The following is an 18,333-nucleotide window of genomic DNA, read 5'->3' on the forward strand; positions in this document are numbered from 1 at the left end:
CAGAGTAAAGCTGTAAAAAGAAATCATATATGAGTGGAGTCTAAAAGAAAAGTGAACAAAACCTGTTAGTCTATGAGAAGATGGTATACATATCTGCACATATAAACAATTATGTAAATGAATACATATATATTTACACACCGATATTTATTAAAACATATTTGAAGCACATAAATATTATTTACATTGGGTACTGCCTCCTGCTGTGGGATCCCCGACACAAGAAGGACATTGACCTGTTGGAGTGTATCCAGAGGAGGGCCATCAAGATGAACAGAGCTGGTGGAGCACCTCTCCTACAAGGAAAGGCTGAGAGAATTGGGATTGCTCAGCCTGGAAAAGAGAAGTCTTTGGGGTGACCTAATTGCAGCCTTCCAGTACTTGAAGGGAGCCTACAAGAAAAATGGAGGGAGACTATTTACAAGAGCATGTAGTGACAGGACAAGGGGGAATGGTGTCAAAAAAGAAAGAGAGCGGGTTTAATTAGATATTAGGAAGAAATGCTTCACTGTGAGGATGGTGAGGCATGGGAACAGGTTGCCCAGAGAAGGGGGGGATGCCCCATCCCTGGAAGTGTCCAAGGCCAGGCTGGATGGGGCCCTGAGCCCCCTGGTCTAGTGGAAGGTGTCCCTGCCCATGGCAGGGGGGTTGGAACTAGATGACCTTTAAGGTCCCTTCCAACCCAAAACCATATATGGATCTGTGATTCTATGATTTCCACTGGAAGTATGACAACATGCAGCAAAGAAAATTCAGGTTGGCTATTGGACAAATACATATTCATAAATGCTGTTAGGCATTTGTACAAGCTTCATGCAAGCATTGCAGATTTCCTTCAAATAGGTGCTTTTACAAGTCGATTAGAGAAATAGGTCTTGCAGATGATATCACTGTTTTTCAAACTCTGATCTGTTGCCTCTTTAGATTCTGTGAACTACTCCTAAGAGGACCCTGAAAGACAACACTTCTCCATATTCATGTCCACAAATTGAAAATGTTTGAGTAACACTGATCAATATACACCTGAATCAGTCAGCACAGAGAGTAAATCAGACAATATCTTGAGGTCTAGAAGCCTAAACTTCTTTTTATTCCTGTGTGAAAAACTACATCCCCTCCATGAATCAATTTTTTAAACTTATAAATACTTAAAGAGCAGCATTTTTATACTGTACAGGAGATCTTGTCAGTAAACACATTGTTCAGATACAGTGGCAGTTGTGTGAACGGAAGGGGTTTTATATGAACTCAGGGATTTTATTTACCTCCCCTTTCCATAGAGTCTTTCTAAGCAGGGACAGGGACAGGAAATGGCATGAAGCTGAGCATGGCATGAGTAGGTTTAGTTTGGATATCAGGAAAAGGTTTTTCACCCAGAGGGTGGTTGGGCCCTGGAACAGGCTCCCCAGGGAAGTGGTCACGGCACCAAGCCTGACAGAGTTCAAGAAGCGTTTGGACAATGCTCTTAGGCACATGATGTGAGTCTTGGGGATGACCCTGTGCAGGGCTAGGGGTTAGAGCCGGTGATCCTTAAAGGGTCCCTCCGAACTCAGGCTGTTCTGTATTTCTAGGCTTTCAATACTTGTCAGGCAGCTCTTGTCACACGCATCACGGGCAGAATGAATCTCACTGCAATGGCACTACACTGACAATTTTTATTTTAACCCAAATACACGGGCAGTTTCGCGGTGCGATACAGCGTGAGCTTTTCTCCCTGTGCGCTTCTCTGCTCCGCGCCGCAGAGGCCCCGCAGGGCCGCAGAGACGCCGCACCGGGCGACGGCGCAGAGCCCTCGGTGCCGCCAGGCTCTTTTTCCTCGGCTGCCTGAGCCACCTTCCCCCGCCTCTCCGCGCTATAAACGGGGCGGGCCGGGCCCGCCAGCCCGGCTGCGGCCGCGGCCGGCCCGCTCTCCCCGCCTCCCTGAGGCGCGGCCTGGCCCGGCCCGGCCTGCTGTGGCGGCGGCACCGGCACCTCGGCCGGGCGGCTCTATGGCTTTCATCCGCAGGCGGCGGCTGGAGCGGGAGCTGTACTCCAAGGAGAGGTGAGCGGCACTGCCCTGGCGCTGCCCCGGCCGCCACCGCTCGGCCGCGGCCCCACAGCGGACCCGGCGGAGCGGCAGCGCGGCCTCCAGGGAGGCCCCGGCGGAGCGCCGGGAGCAGAGCCCGGCTGCTGCTGCACTGCCTCGTTTTGTTACTGTTGGGATCAGGTGGCTGGTGACTGCCCGGAGTTAAGGCCGAAAAGGGTCTAGAAAGGACCTGGGAAAGTAGGGATGCTGCTTGCCTTGTGTAAACTGCATGAAAATAGCGCCTGTAGATTTCTGTTCATTTGTCCTTAGTTGTGTTGGTGGCATGGAACTACAGCTCTGCTTTACTATCGTTCGTTTTCTTTACTTTTTTTTCTTTGCTTTTTTTTTTTTTCTTTGCCTTCCCCCACCCCCCCCCTCTCCCTGAACACTATAATCAGTGTATTGTCAGCCCTTAAATTACAGACTCTGTGCTGGCTCTTTAAAGTATTAAATTCAATTAGCCCGTTCCTGCTTGCTGACTGTAAGCTGTTTTCTTTCTGAACATACAAACAAAGGCTCATCACACGTGCTGAGCCAGTGATAAAGTCAGTGTATCCTGACTTTACTCCTTTATTTTTGGGTAGTGTCCCACTTTCTTTTTATGTGGCTTATCTGCATATGGCTTGTCGCAGAGTTTCAGAGTCCTTTCCAATCTTTATATTTCCAGGTAGGAAATATAAGGTGAAAGCAATAGGTCGGCGTGGGTCATGCAGCAGAGGGATACGGTGTCTTCTCTGGGGGAAACAGGGATCCCCCGTTGTTTCCTGCTGCAGGAACCGTGTGGAGGCATCAGGCTAGTCCCGTGCAAGCCCTGCGCAAATTCCTGTTGCAGGTCTCTGCTGGTTACACAGCACTGTTTATTGTTGGTGAGAAAACCGCATGATGAAGAGCTGGACTCACTCTGTCCATATAAATTCTGATTCATGGCTGTACAGCCCCTGACGCTACCACATCCTCTGAAGTGTTTTTTGAAGTACAAACGTGTTCAGGATCACTTTTTGTCCTCTTGTTTATCTCGTTGTTTTTGGGGCCTGCTGTGTTTTCAGTTGTGTGTGAAGGGCTGCAGGGGGAATGGACAGTCTTCCTGTGTAGAAGGAAAAGAGAAAGATTTTTAATTAATTTTAATTGTTTTTTTAAGTAAAACATCTTAATTGTAGGAAAATCAAGAAGAATGACTCTGTTAGCTCTGTTAAGTATTTTTTTTTGAGAAGCTGAGTAAAAAGGCCAAAACTCATCAGACTTGTCCCAAAGAACCGGAATGGGATCTAAATCTCTTCTAAAAAGCCCTGAAAACAAACTCAAGGTATCAATGTGCGCCAGCGTTACTGATCTGCAGTTATCGATGAGAACATTTTTTCTTTGGTCATATTTGGAAGCATTTCAGGATTTTATTATTTGAGCTTGTAATATGAGCACTTCATGAAGGATGAGTCTTGTTCTCATTTGCACTGGCAGCTTTTCCTGTATCTGCAAACTCATTTCTCTGTTTCTTGCCCTTACCTAGCAATTGATATTCATGTAAAATCAAAGTAAATTTGTGTATATTTTGTACTGCATATCAGGTCTTTTCCCCTCCTTCTCTTCCTGTGCTTTTCTGAATTAGGAAATCTTAAAAACATTTAAGTGATTTAAAAGATTTTGAGCTTTGAAATGTCAGATTAGAAATACTGAATTTTTGTCACCTGTTTTCCTTAAAGTTCTACCTTAAAACAGCAAAAAAACCCAGCTCTTTATTACTTAATTGAAGGGACAGCCTCTCAGAACTTTTCTCCTTCCTGTTGGGTAGTGGTTACACAGAGACACCAGCTTCTGCTTTAAAGCTTCTCTTGGTCTTTGTATCCTTGATGTAGATATTTCCTAGTTGAGATAGCTGGGACTTTTTGAAACTTTGTGGCAGCTGCATTTGGTGCATGGTTTGGGGTTTAGGTTTTGGCGTTGTTGTTGTTTGGTTGGTTTTATTTGTACCTTGCTATCCAGAAGGCTGTAAGCTATGGAAGTTCTGGTTAAGAGTACTGTGAAACTTGGTAAGCAAATTAAATCTTCTTGTGCAGTTGCTTTAAGTGGGGGGAGATCTGAGTGATTTTAAGTGATCCGAAACAAAAATATATCTTCTTAACGAATTAGTTAGTCCACTTTAATATCTGGTTACATAAACCTTCTTTTCTGACTATGTGCCATTTTCTAGTAGAAAACAAGAAAATGTTGAAACGTCCTGTGTGCACACTGAGGACAAGGAGTGGGTTTTACTTTACATTTGATTAAACAAATCCGTGTCCCTACTGAGGAGGGTTCATTCTATGAAGAATTTATCCTTAAAATTCATCTGTATCTCTGTTTTAGCTGTGTTCATCTCTATTTTCACTTTGCCCAGGTGTTCATGGTAAAGAAAGTTATGTCCCTTTTTATTTAGTGCTGTATGCATGCTTATCCAGTGTATTTAAGCCCTAAAATGTTAATCCTTCATGAACAGGAATCCTTTTTTTACAAACAACTTTAGTCACAAAACTTCAAAGTAAATTACATGGTGTTTTGACTCAGGTTGTCACTCCCTTAGTAAAGTGATTTCTCGGTTCTGTTGGCAGCGTGCCCAAAGATGGGCAAGTGTAACGCTGTACCACTTGATACATATAGACTCTATAAATAGTTCTCCTGGATATTCTTGCACGGTTCTCGGCTTCCTGTGTGAGGAGTTCATCTCTTCTGCTGGAAGTATCACTCACGTGACACAACCTACTGGCAGCATGTAGGAGCTGCAGATGGATCTTTTGTGTGATGGCTGCTTGTGCATTGGGGTATTTATTTTTTATTTATTTTTTTGGTATCTGGAGCATTATCTTACTCTATTGGGACAAAATATACATAACGAAAGCTTTTATTCAGACATCAACAAATGAGTCCTACAGCTGGCCTATAGATACTTAGCTCTTGTTAGGAGAGGGTTTAATTTTAGAATTGATTTTACATAGCTTTGGGCTGCTGCTGGATTGGGCTGGCCTGCTTTTTCATCCCTGCAACGTCCTTTTATTATTGGGCTTGTACTTCCAGTATCAAATCAAGTGATTGTGCAAGATGTGTTGGATCAGCCACTTGAAATCCTTGTGTCCAAGTAGATTTCTAGCATGTGCTTTTCTGATGAAGTGATGAAAATAGTAAGAATTCAATCACAGATTAGGAATTTAAAGAAGGATCAGTGGTGTACCTTCTTTGGGTGGTATAAACAGGCTTTTGCCAAGGTACTGATCCCTGCACAGTCATTTCTTTGTCCAGTTTGAACAAGTCCAGTGCTTCAGTTCATAGACAAAATTGGTATATAAAAATATATGGGTATATAAATATGGGTATATATATATGGGTATATAAAATGAACTGTAGGTTTGTTGTTTTGTTTTCTTTTTTTCCTCCACGTGTTTTTGGATCTCAGATGAGTTTTTTTCAAATTGAAGGATAGAGGTACATGCTCATCAAGCAAAGTAAAAGTAAAATTCTCAAGTAGACTAAATCTGATGCACCACACTTTCTATTTGGAGGATATTTTGTAGTATCTTGGCAGGACTCTTAAAGCCCAGTTTGCAGTTTGTAAAGTGTGTTTCGCTTCTTTGTTGCGTACTCTGAACAATGCTAGGAATGTTCGGGTGCAGTTTGGGTTCTCAAACCTTGTGTATTGAGAATGACATAACATGAGGTGAAGCTTTTCGTGTGTTTTCCTACTACTTAGGTCCTAGTATTCCTATGCATCTTGGGTGTGTTCTTGACTTGTATTGCCCAGCCCTTTTTTGAGTGGCAATTGCATGGGAGCTCTTTGAAAAAGGCAGTAAGTTATGTTTTTATTGGCAAGGTCGCTCCCTTTCTTTTTTTTTCTTCCCCTGAAGCTGCTTCTCAAAGCAATATTGATTCCCTTCACAAGAAAATACTGTCCACATCACTTGCATATGATTTTTTTGGTTATTCTTAGTATAATTTTTGGGGGAATATAGAAAGCCAGGAATTTGAAATAAGTCTTCAAGCAAAATTATAGTGGCATGCTTTAATTTACTTCTCCCCTTAAGTGTAGGTGTTTACCTTTTAAGCTCAAACAGCTCCTCATACACTATTAAAAGATTAACTCTTCACTAGGCTCTGTATACTTCTCACAGTGGGTGGGAATTGAAGGTGTGCTAACACAAAAGCTGTTAGAGCCTACATTAAAGTTATCTGGGGGGATGCAGAGGTGAGTGTGCCTATGTTATATTGATTAAACATTGCTTTACCTCCGCTCAATACAACCTCCTACCGACAGGCACAACTCTATGGCTGAAAATCTTTCCATTTTAGATCTGTGAAACTTCTTGTGTTATTTGAAGTTGGTGGTGTTGGTTTTTCCAGCTATGTGAATTGCTATAATAGAAGATATTCCCTTACCTATCATGTTCTTCTTTCTCCCCACACCAAGCTGCTGCTGCTGTTGATTTTGAATACCGAACTTACATTAAACCTGAGAAGTAATGGCATAAGTGCCTTTCCACCCACTTACAGTGAGCTCAAGCTTGTAAAGCTCAAGGCTTTGCCTGGGTGGCAGTGGTGGCTGCTAATTTATTTCACCCTGGGAAGTGAAACTGCCTCTTTCTCAGCACCTCTGACAGCAGAGCTGCTGTGCCGATTTGCTGCCTTCCAAAGGATAAGGCCTTGTTCCCAACCACCTTGCTCTTGCACCTGACCCCTTCGCATTGTACTGGCTCTGGTACTTCATGTGCCCTTCCGTGGACTGATCCAGGTTACTAAAACTGTGCAAAACTGTCCTGAGAAAACTCCACAGCTCTGAACAGAAGCTTGCTTTCTGGTCTATCTGCTAATGTGATGAATTTTTCAGTCACAATTGGCTGATCTCCACAATTGTAAGTAGATTTTGAGGCATTACAAGTGGGTGGGACCAGCAAAGCTATTGAAACTGCTTCTCTTTTTTTTTTTTTTCCCCTTAAGTTGCAACTTTCAAATATTACAAGTATTAAGAAAATACCATCATTTTGGAAGTTTTCTGAAAACTTGCTACTGAGGAGACTTTTGAGGATATAGACTGGACTGTTAAGAAGCTATAGTACAAGGCATTGAAAACCTTGCAAACTCTCACTCTGTATAGCTACTTTGGTGGGGTTTGAACTTGCTTTGAAAATCTTGTCTAATTTGTCTCTCTGTGTCATTTTCAAAATAATATTTTGTTGTTTTTTTGAATAGTCTAGTATGTCAAGTTAAATGTACAAGTAAAAATGGTCAATGATCCCTGAAGACATGGCTGTGGCTTACTAACTTCATCAGTCTGTTGCAAGACATTAAATAGCATTGTGACCACAAAATTGCAGACATAAACCTGTGATATGTGTCTTTATTAGGAAGCAAGCTTAAAAATAGCCTGTAATACACTTTAAGGTGTGAGTTTTGTTGCTTGATTTCAAAGGATTTTGTGTCAAGAATATTTGACTTGCTTTCCAAGAAATTTCTCTAAGTAGATTTTTAATAAACACTCATTAAATCATTTATAGTTGGGAATTTTTAAGTAAAAATTGGGTTATTCATTTTGAAAATGGATTAAAATTAACTACTTGCTGATAATAACAAAAATATCTCAAAATTGATCCTTTTCTGTTTGCCTGAAAAAGAACTTTGTGATATTTGATCATTACTGTAGTATAGGAAAACAGCAGTAGGCAAATGTAGAAGGTCCCTTTGATTTCTATTAAACACAACTCTTTCTGTTAGAACCAGAATTGGGTTTTGTTTGGGTTTTTTTGTTTGCTTGGTTTTTGATGGGTTTTTGGTTGGTTGGTTAGTTTTTTTGTGTGGTGGTTTTTGTTGTTGTTGTTGTTGTTTTTAGTTTTGTTGGGGTTTTGGTTGGTTGGTTTGTTTTGTTGTTTTTTTCCAGACAGTGGTTCTTGCTGATAATTTAAAAGTACAAAAAACCCCCCCGACCATTTTCATTTTAGATAAAGCATTTTTGTACATTTTCCAATTAAAGCTTATGATTTGCCTGACTAACTGCTGAGGTTGAGGGGTTTTTTTATGTCTTGCGGTCAGACTTGAGGGCAAGGGAGTGTAGACTGGGAACAGACTTGCTTATTGTTATTTCAGTTGACATTGGTTCTGTGATCCAGGGCAGTGTGATAGTCATAGGCGTACAGTCTGTGCTGTTCATTACTCAGCACAGGGAATTGTACAGCTGCTCAGTGGCTGAAGACCAAAACTCAGTTTTCACCCATCACAGGTTTAATCAGTTTCTTATACAGGGCATCTCGTGCATTCTCTTACTACTGTTATTTGTTGGGGGGGGGGGGTGTTTTGTTGTTGTTGTTGTTGTCCTGTCATGTGCAGAAGAATTAAATTACTATTTTAGGTCTATACTAAGCATGCATTCAAATTCTTGTTGTAGGACTACGTAGCAGTTGATAGTATATACGTTTGGTATGCCAGTCTTCTTGATATGTGTCTTTGGAATACCTTCTTCAGCTCTTTGGGAGGCAGTCAGTCTAAAGTCCAGCTGCTCAGTTGCATGTTGAAGATCCCCAGTGCTGTAATTTTATAGCTGTTGTGGTTGATGTCCTGCTTTTTTCAGGCCTTCACAACACTTTTCCTACTCATGCAAAATACTTGAGACTGCTATCCTCCTGGCAAGCCTGAAGAATCATCCTGTGTAGTGATGGCTCTCAAGAGGGACCCTGTTGATACAATAACTATCAGTGGCTCTATTTGTTTATGTGAAAGACATTTGTTCTGTGAAGATAAAAAACTCTGACTGTACTCAAGTAACATCTGATGAAACTTGACTTTTTTCCTTTTTTTGACAACCCTATGGATCATTAACACAGGCAAATGAAATTTAGATACTTAACCAGTAAAGACTGAGATTAGTTGAGAAATTCCATGAGGAATTTCTCATCCAGAGATGAGGCATCATAATCTCAAGAGTTCATTATTAGCTGTAACTTGAACTGGTCTGGCTTTGTTAGCCAGTAGTTGAGATGCAAGTCTGAAAATTTTGGTTTCGTTTATGGCATTGTATCAATTTTTAAAAGGGGCAGCTTTTGTGACAGAATCTTTGGACAGGCTGTAAGTTCATCCCAATGTGCCATGGTGCTTGAGAAGAGTAGAGATTGGTGATTCTATTTGTGGAGATTTGATATCTGACTCTGTCTGCCTGCAGAAGTGACTTATTGCAGCCTAAAAAATATAGGAAAATGCAGTTAGAGTAAATGGAATTGCAAGTAGAGTAGCAACAAGTATAGAAATGCTTGGAAGAGTCTGCAGAACCACATGGACTCTGTGGAGAGTGGAGGGGAAAGATAAAATGTGGAAAATGCACTTGCCCTATATGATGTATAAAGTTTGAAGAAATGCTTTAACAGCTGCCAGCAGTACAAATCTTTTTCAAGACAGGAAAGCTGAGATCAGTGAACGTGAGATCATGGCTTAGGAGGTCACTGGTCTCCAGCAAGGAGCTCTGCAGAGATGCTGTCTCTGTAAACCTGGGGAGTGAGTAGTCATGTGGAAGAGACACAGAGAGAGAGAATAGCAAAAGGTTAAACTGGATGCTGCTAGTAAACATGGCATTTTAAAGGGAAGAAACCTACCATTTCCCACAGTACCTAATTAGCCTATATGAAGAGTTTTTCTTGAGGTTTTGTGCATACCTTGTGCATTATTTTTGTCATGAAATCATCTGATTCAGTAGGAGTGAGGATTATGCCAGGGAAAGTGTACCTCAAATCCTTCTCAGTAGCCCACAGCTTCTGATTTTGGGAAGGTGAATTGATCCATAAAGTATAAAGATAACAGTTTCATGCAGATAGTTATAATGAAAAGTTTGGAAGAGAACTCTCTTGGTTAATGTGTTTTGGGTTATGGTAAGCATGTTCTAGTTACTGGCAATAAAAGCCAATATTTTGATGTAAAAACATGGCTTGTCTTGAATATATGAAGGATGCCTGCATTTACCAAAAGCTTAAAAGTAAAATCTAGTAATTGCCAGTGCTGTCAACAGATGAATTTGGAAAGAGTATAAAAATGTGAGGAGTTTGTCAAAAAAGTAGGTGAGACAAAGGAAAGAGCCCAAGAATGAAGAATTTCAGAAATGAATTCTATCGAACAGGCATTGTCATCTTTCCTGGGGAAAAAAATTTATGGTGCCATGTATGTCATTGCTGTGAAGCTCATTCCCTATGTCAACAGTGTCTGTTTCCTGATGAAATAAAATATTTTTCAAACAAATCTGGGTGTTGCCTTTGTCCTTAACTTTTTATTTAAATATTTCGGCTTGTGGATTATAAACTAAATGTATATTTTTATACATACTGGAAAAAACATTTTGATGGTGAATGGCTCTTTATATACCCAAATGTAGCTTTATTAAAAAGCTTGAATTTTAACATGTGATAGGACTTGCAAGATCTGAGTTTGCAAAAGCACAGAGATTTTAAGTTGGTCCCAGATGATTTCAACTGGATGATGTGTTGAGAAAATAGAATTTAATGGTAACTGTGTGGAAGCTGCTATGGTTTCGTATGGCCCCTTGGTCAGTTGGGGTCAGCTGTCCTGGCTGTGTCCCCTTCCAACTCCTTGTGCACCCCCAGCCCCCTCGCTGGCAGGGTGATGTAAGAGGCAGAAAATGCCTTGACTCTGTTTAAGCACTGCTCAGCAATAACAAAACCACCTCTGAATTATCAACACTGTTTTCAGCACAAATCCAAAACAAAGCCCCATAGTAGATACTGTGAAGAAAATCAAGCCAAAACTAGCACAGTGGGACCATAAAATGCCTGTTTTAAAGAGAGGAGTGGTAAAGATAAGCTGTTTTGAAAAAGCAGCAGAGAATTAGGACAAAGTGTCTTGGACACGCAAGCATTTTTGAATATATGGACCCACTGTTACTTGTAGTTACAGTAAACTTTTATCGTTATGTTCTGTTTAGTGTAAGAGCCACAACACAAATCTTTAAGTGAACAAGATGTATTTCTCAATAATGCTATTTTTTTCTATTGTGAAATATGCTTTTTTAATGAACAGGCTATTCAATTCATCCAGTTCATTTTGTGAACTCTCCATGTATTTACTGCTGTTTGAATACTTCTCTGGGGACTCTTGGTGTTTAATAGTGTTTTCACAGGCATCTCTTGCAAAGTACATCATGAACGCAGTACAAAAAGTTCCAAGTGTGGATGTGAATAAATACTAAGTACTTCTGTAGATCAGAGCAGCCCTGTGCGCAAACAAGCTATTTTACTTCCAACTGAAGTGATACATTTTTGCTCCTCCTGCTGTACCAGTATCCACTGGCATTCCCCACAGCTGAAACACTAAGTGACTGAGTGTTCACCCTGTTAGAAAGTTGTTGAGTTTTCATCACTTGCAGCAGTTTAAGTTGTTAGAGAATGCATTTTCATGTTCCCTCTGATCTGCCTCATTTGCAGTTAAGTGGTACCAGCCCAACAATTAAATATTTTGGAAGACTTCAATTTCTTATTTTTGTTTTGTTGTTGTTGAGGTTTGTTGTTGGTTGGATTAGTCCACATGGGCTTACTGTGGGGTTGAACAGGTGGTGGTAAAGAGGAAGTACGGGACGTGTGGTTGGAGAGGAAGGCAATGCTTCCTCAGAGGTCATCGAGTGACTCAGCTGTGTCATAAAATCTGTGAACGTGTTTTCACTTAACACTTTAGACCAATGTAATTTGGCTTTGCTTCAAAATGATCTAATTTCCTTCATTCTAAGCAATTAGTTCCTGCCCTTCCTTTTTTTTGCACGTTTTGACTGGCTGGTCAGGCCTACACTGATCTTTACTGGGTAGAAAGCCTGGATATACTAGAATAGTTTCTGCCGAAGGCACGTGAACAGAATCAAATATCTAACCTTATATGTGTTGGAAGAGCATCAACCGATCTTCACGTGTATACAAATTTTCCTATAAGTTGTTCTTTTAAAAAGTTAAATTAATGCATTCTTGGTATATGGGGCACAGTGCAGAAATCAGTGAAGACTTCCTAAACACTTGATAGCTTTTATTAAGAATACTGACTGTTAAGGTATTTCCTCTTGGAATAAATGATTTTTATTTATTTGTAGGTTTTCACTACTTCTTCTTAACCTGGAAGAATATTATTTTGAACAGCACACAGCTAATCATATTATAAATAAAGGTCACAAAGATGAAAGGTACGCAACTTTTACGTAACTTCATTTACTGGAGTCATTCTAGTCTCATGTATTCAAACACAACTAATTTTTTTTAATTATTATTTCTTTTAGAAAATTCAGAGGCTCTCTAAAAATCTGTTCAAAGTCAATTATTTTTGAACCAGATGACAATATCCAACCCATTATCAAGGTAAGCAGTGCAAACTTAAATTTTCTGGTAACTTAAGATTCTCTTTAAACAGGTTTTAAGAAAGGTTTTATATTTTTATAACTTACTGCAGATACCATTGAGAGACTGCATTAGTATAAAAGCCCCAGAAGATAATGAAGCAAATAACCCTTTCACACGGTAGGTGAATTTGGGTTACTGTATACATGTATTTAACTTCTTTTAAAGCTGAAATGCCCATCACTTCAAATATCTTATTTACATTTTAGGGATACATCCGGAGGGATTTCAGTTCTATGTAGCCAGGTAAGACCTGCATATAACAGATTCTTGATGTATAAATGAGTGAGGTTACATAAACAAGCGAGCTTGGATTCTTTAATGGTGTTTGTCTCAAAACTGGAGTCCTAGGGTGGGGAGTTAACTGAAAACAAAACTAACTGGTGTCTCAGCAGTAATATGAATCTATTAATGCTGGAAATTTCGAACTGTTAATGACTTCATTAAGTCATTAGTTTCATAAAGTGAACTTTTTGCACTGTGCATTTTATAATAGAGCTTAAGACAACTTCAGAATTGAATGAAAGGCGAGGGTAGACTGAAATGAAACATATTATTAATCATCTTTAGTTTGGTCTTGTTATACTGCTTTCTTCTACTTCCTGCAGTGTGTTGTGGTAATGGCAAAGACATCTTGATCCTTGCATTTCAGCTTTGTGAAAACTTTGGTTTGTGCTGTATGTCCACCAAACAGTTTTCAGAAGCTGTCTTGAAATACTATCTTTAAGTTTCAATCAAGAGTTTTGATTAACTTGGATACGTTCATACTTAAAGTTAACCAAGGGAATACACTTCAAATTTTAATGAATTGCAGTTGGTAAGTGTTCTAAAGCTGTAAAAGTTTCAAAACGATGTTTTCATTTCGGGAAAGAATGGTGTTGAGGTGGGAAGTACAATTTTAAACATTCTAGCATATTTGTGAAACCTGTTCTTAGCAATACCTGAAATTGATAGCCTTGCTCAGTTATGTACTGCTGCAGTCAAAAATGAACTCAGACATTTAACATTATCGGTGCCAGAGAAGTTTGTGGACTGTGTTAATCGGTATATATAATTTCATCAAAACTGCTTCTGTGAAGAATATTGTGTAGTCAAGATTTCTTGAGTTGGTGGGATTTTTGTATATTGAGTGTTTGTAAAAAAGGTGTTTCTAACTGTTCCATGCAATGGTTCCACCATGCATCATTAGTAAATGGTTCTTAAGAATAAATGATTATAAAAAACATCTCATAGGAAAGGAGAATAACTTTTAAGATGGCAAGTGTAGTTAGCACCCCCCTATTCCTCCCATGTGTAGCTCGCTAGTCATCCTCCTGTCTCTGTGGAAGTGCTCTGAAATGGTTGGGTGGCATGATAAATGCTGGTATTTTGTATAAGAGGCATACAGACCTTCAAGTGTCAAGTAGTCACTTGTACTTATGACACATCATGATCTAATTATAAATATATTTCTAAGTAGAGTTTTGCCTTGTAGGAAACTGCATGTGGTGAATAATTGGAACATCTTAAACATCTTTGCCTTTTAGACTCAAAAAAAAAATTGTTAATACATAACTGGATAAACAGCTTTGCTTTATGCAGCAGGCAACTTAGAAACTAATGATTTTAAAATACAGTAAATGGGAATAATAATTTGAGATTATTTTAGTATTTTTTCTCAAGATAAAATTGGAGGGAAATCCTCCAAAATAGGAAATGAATACAGTATGCTAAAATTTTTGCTTGGCTGACAAGTAAAGGAAAACACCCCATGTCTACTTCATGTAACATGAAGTATTCAGTGTAGAAAAATGTTTAGTTACCCCACAGAAGAGTGATCTGAACGTAATGCAGGTTTCTCATTGTGATTCTCCTCTGGCGTGATTCAGGTCTGTACATGCTGATGTCAGATGAATGACACTAATTACCATTATATTTTATGTAGCACTTAGAGAGGCATGCTGAGCTTGTGAGCTTCTAAGCACACCACTTGCTTTCTTTAGCTGGGCAGTGTTGTGAGTGGTCCTGTGGTGAAGGCTGGCTCTGTTGTCAGCTGGTGAAAGTGGGAAGGCTCTATGTAGCAACCAGAAGATTTCTGGCTAGAGCATTGTACCTATCTGTTCTTGCAAGTTTAATACTTATCCTTGGTTTGAGGCTGCTGCCACAGTGCCTTGGAGTGTAGAACCACAGATGTGGTGGCTGTAGGAATGAAACCAAGGCACTGGAAAAGCGTCTTTGATCAGCCAAGTCTCTTGAGCCATGAACTAGAAGACAGTAGGTAATGCAGTCCAGTGTGTTTTGTGCAGTTCAGAACCAATCCTGAATCTTATACTTTAGGCCTTTAGCAAACTTTAGCAAGTTTGAGCTTTCCCTACAAACAGAGCAAAACTATGACTTATTTCTGGCTTGTCTTTCAGACAATGGATAGTAAGGCGCAAGTATCTACAAACCAGTGTGCTAGCAGTAAAGTCTTTTTATAGAAGTTGTGAGAGTGTTGTGAAGGAGAGTAGTTTCATGTAGCTTTTGGGTGGGGGGAGATCCTCTCAGATGTGAGAAGAAATAAAACTGTTCAGAAGCATGTCATGGGATGAGAGAGGAAATCTGGTGTCCATGGTGGCTGGAACTGTAAGCAAAACATTTAGCAGCAGAAGAAAGGCATTCATTTGAGAAAGTTTACACAGTAGTTTATGTTGTGAGTTGCCAGTCTGGAATAATTCCCATTTGGACAAAACCCTAAGGCCATGAGTCACCAGAAGAGGATCCTTCTCCTGAATGTAGCTGTGTGTATTGGCTTTAGTATTGCAACTCCTTGAAGGTCATATGATTAGCATGAAAGCCTACTATAAACTACATAAGTAAGCCCCTGAACTAAATTGGACTCTTGCCCCTTCTTGCTGCTAGCTGATATAAAAGCTCATTGTTTTTCTACAGTTTATCTGGGGTAGCTAAAGCAGGGTATTACAACCCAGTGTTTTGCTTGCTTAAACAGTGGTCTTAGCTTTGTATTTATCAGTACTTCTGATTAATTTTATTATTTTTTAATGTTTGAAACTGTAATGTCTCTTTCAGGTTTTTCTCATTAAAGAAAGGAATGTTATTGCACCCTATAAAACAATAAGAGTGAGTATATATTTTTCAATGTTCTTAGCAAGCCGAAGTTTTGCAAGGATTTATGTTCTCATTTCTGAATGAGTAAGATAATTATCATTTGAAGAATATGACAGTAAAGCTTGAAAAAAAATAATTGTACATATTGAAAAAACACTTCTGAATTCTTCCATGATGGCTTTCTGATGTTTCATGGAGGACATACTGCAGACCTGATGCTTGCCGTTTACCTTGATGTGTAGCTCTGTGGGCTCAAGGGTCAGAGCTGTCAGTGGGCTGCTAGTATTCAGTGGACGCCTCATCCTGGCTAAATGACTTCTCCTCAGACTTCAGATGAGAGATTGCTAATTGATATTTCCCACCTGAGTGCTTCACACTTCAAAGAAATTGCAGATAAGGTGGCTCACAGCAGAAATTGGAGGTTACTTCTGGTTGCTTTCTGCTGATGGGGTCGGTGTGCTCTGATTCAGAGCTTGGAGGCTTCAAGGCGTGGAAGTAAAGGTTTTTTGCCTGAAGTGTGAGATGAGTTAGGACACAGACACAAAAAGAAAATACATAGTCATTAGACATATTGCCCAAGAATTGAAACAAGCAGAATTATATTTCTCAATATATTTGTGCAAGTAAGAAATTTCAAGAATGATGAAGTCCATAAATTTGCATTACTGTAGTGAACAGCAAAGAGGGCAAGACATTATTTCTGTTCTCCCAACAACTGCTTTGGGTTGGTTTTGTGATTAGATCTGCCTCTAAAGTAGGAGTTTAAATTTTTCTTTCTTTGTTTGTTTTATTCTGTTAATTCTTCATGTGTTAAACCTGTTTTGTCTTCTAGTCCTACCATTTTCTGTTTTGCATCTGTGTGCAAGATTTATTAAGTATCACAGAAATACCTTATCCCATTGCCAACACAATGAAAAAGAAAAGAGTCAGAAGGACTGTTTAGAAGGCTTTTCACTTCATTTTCTCCTAAGTTATGATTCATACATAGCTAAAACATTTCTGACAGTTAACCATTACAATTTACTTCACTAAAGTGCAGCTGTGTTTCTGCATTTTAAAACAAGTTCACCTTCAATCACTTTAGAATTTTTTTCTGTTGCTGCTAAATATCTTCTACTTGAATCATTGCCAGTTCCATATGTTTCACTGAGTGCTGGAATTGGGTAATACATTTTATCTTCCTTGTCTTGCATTGATTGTTTCAGATCAATTACAAAATACTGAGCTATTGTCTTTGCATATGGTTGGAGAGCTACAGAGACAACTGCTCACATAAGCTTTTACATTGTTGGCTGTAAGCAATCCTTACAGACCATCCACTAGGATTTCTGAGAGCTGTGTTTTTCCCTGTTGAAGGAAAATAGTGCTCTGGGTGAAATGTTACAAAGCGTTTATCTAAAGTGCCACTGAATTCCTTGTCTCCCTATAACCCAGTTCCATTTGCTTCCTGAAGCATGCTTTCCTCTTGGATTGGTGTCAGTTCAGCTCTGATCACATATATTACACCAAAGATTGTCTAGATTTTCATGTCTTCCTTCCTTCAGTTTTAAATTAATCCGGCTATATCCACTGATCAATGTCTTGCTGTACTCTTACTGACCACTTTTTTTTTTTTTAAAGTCTAGCCTGAGAATTTACAAAAACCTACAGGAGTGTGTTGATATAGTTTTATACTGTATTCAGGGGTCATTAAAGGATCCCACGACCTTTGCTAAATGTAAGTTATGTGTAAATTTAGTATCAGTTGGTTCATGCTTATACTATTAATACACTTACATTAAAACCAGAAAAATCTACTATGAAATGACACTTAAGAAAGCTGGAAAAACTTTGTAGGGGAAAAAGGAGGGTTCCGCATATACTGAGTGATGTGTTAGTGAGGCTTTTGTAAATGACTCTTCAAAATAGGCTGTGATTGAATTTGGGATCTTTTCCTCTCAAAGCCATTTATGTAGAGAAGAATGATTAACTTTTTTAGCCCATATTTTAAAGATTTGATGGGCTGGTATCTCTTGTCTACAAGATATACAGTAGCTGTTTAAATGTAATATGTCACTTTCTAGTTCTATATTTACTTTATTTTTACCTGATATTAAAGTAGGCAGAACGTGTACTAGCTCTACATTTACTGGTGTTTACAATGCATTCATTTGTTCACTTCAAAGCTGTTATGTTGCATTGTATCAAACAGCGGACAAAGTACTGCACAAAGAGCTTAGCACAGGGAAGGTAAATTTCTAAAGAAAAAAGATCAGGTTTTACATCTGCTTTTGGAATGTTTGACGTATAGCACAATCTTTGATAGCATACTTTTACTTCATTTTCTTTATTTATAATTTAGGGTGTTTGGGGTTTTTTTGTTATTTTTATTTTAGGGTTTTTTTTTTTTTCGCTGAGCTTTATTTGAAACTCATTTCTGGTAAACGTACTTTTAATTTTAGGGTAGAACAGAACACTTATTCCAACTGGATGTTGCTGGGAAAGTAGGAGATGTTGTGCAAACTCTACATCAGGTATGTGGTTATTTGATATCACTACATACTTCATCACAGCATCTTTTGATTTTTAATGTAGAGTTTTCTTTTTTTGTTCTCAAGATGAAAATCTTGGAGTATCTATTTTTAAAATGTAGAGTTGAAAACAACATCTCGTTCTGACAGCTGTCGTAAGCAACCTGTATTAGCTTTTAGTATGCAGAGTGGTAGTATACAGACAAAGTAATAACATGCCAGTAGCGATGAACAAACATTATCCTACTTTAAAAAGAAGTAATAATAGATATTTTAGTATTCTGTCACA

At 39.1% G+C, this 18,333-nt stretch overlaps 1 protein-coding gene across 1 annotated transcript in view; it reads left to right on the forward strand.

Annotated features, from left to right (window-relative positions):
• The first annotated feature begins 1,698 nt into the window (after positions 1–1,698).
• Positions 1,699–18,333, forward strand: part of NSMAF (neutral sphingomyelinase activation associated factor) — a 39,440-nt gene continuing 22,805 nt past the window's right edge. Inside the window, exons 1-7 of the mRNA XM_039390413.1 lie at positions 1,699–2,041; positions 12,147–12,236; positions 12,330–12,408; positions 12,500–12,567; positions 12,657–12,693; positions 15,496–15,546; positions 17,976–18,047. Coding sequence (XP_039246347.1) covers positions 1,989–2,041; positions 12,147–12,236; positions 12,330–12,408; positions 12,500–12,567; positions 12,657–12,693; positions 15,496–15,546; positions 17,976–18,047 — 450 coding nt within the window. The 5' untranslated portion in view covers positions 1,699–1,988. The remainder of the gene's footprint in view (positions 2,042–12,146; positions 12,237–12,329; positions 12,409–12,499; positions 12,568–12,656; positions 12,694–15,495; positions 15,547–17,975; positions 18,048–18,333) is intronic.

This window comes from Pipra filicauda, unplaced genomic scaffold, assembly GCF_003945595.2.
Source record: "Pipra filicauda isolate LSUMZ 115617 unplaced genomic scaffold, ASM394559v2 scaffold81_size6448238_pilon, whole genome shotgun sequence".
NCBI lineage: Eukaryota > Metazoa > Chordata > Aves > Passeriformes > Pipridae > Pipra > Pipra filicauda.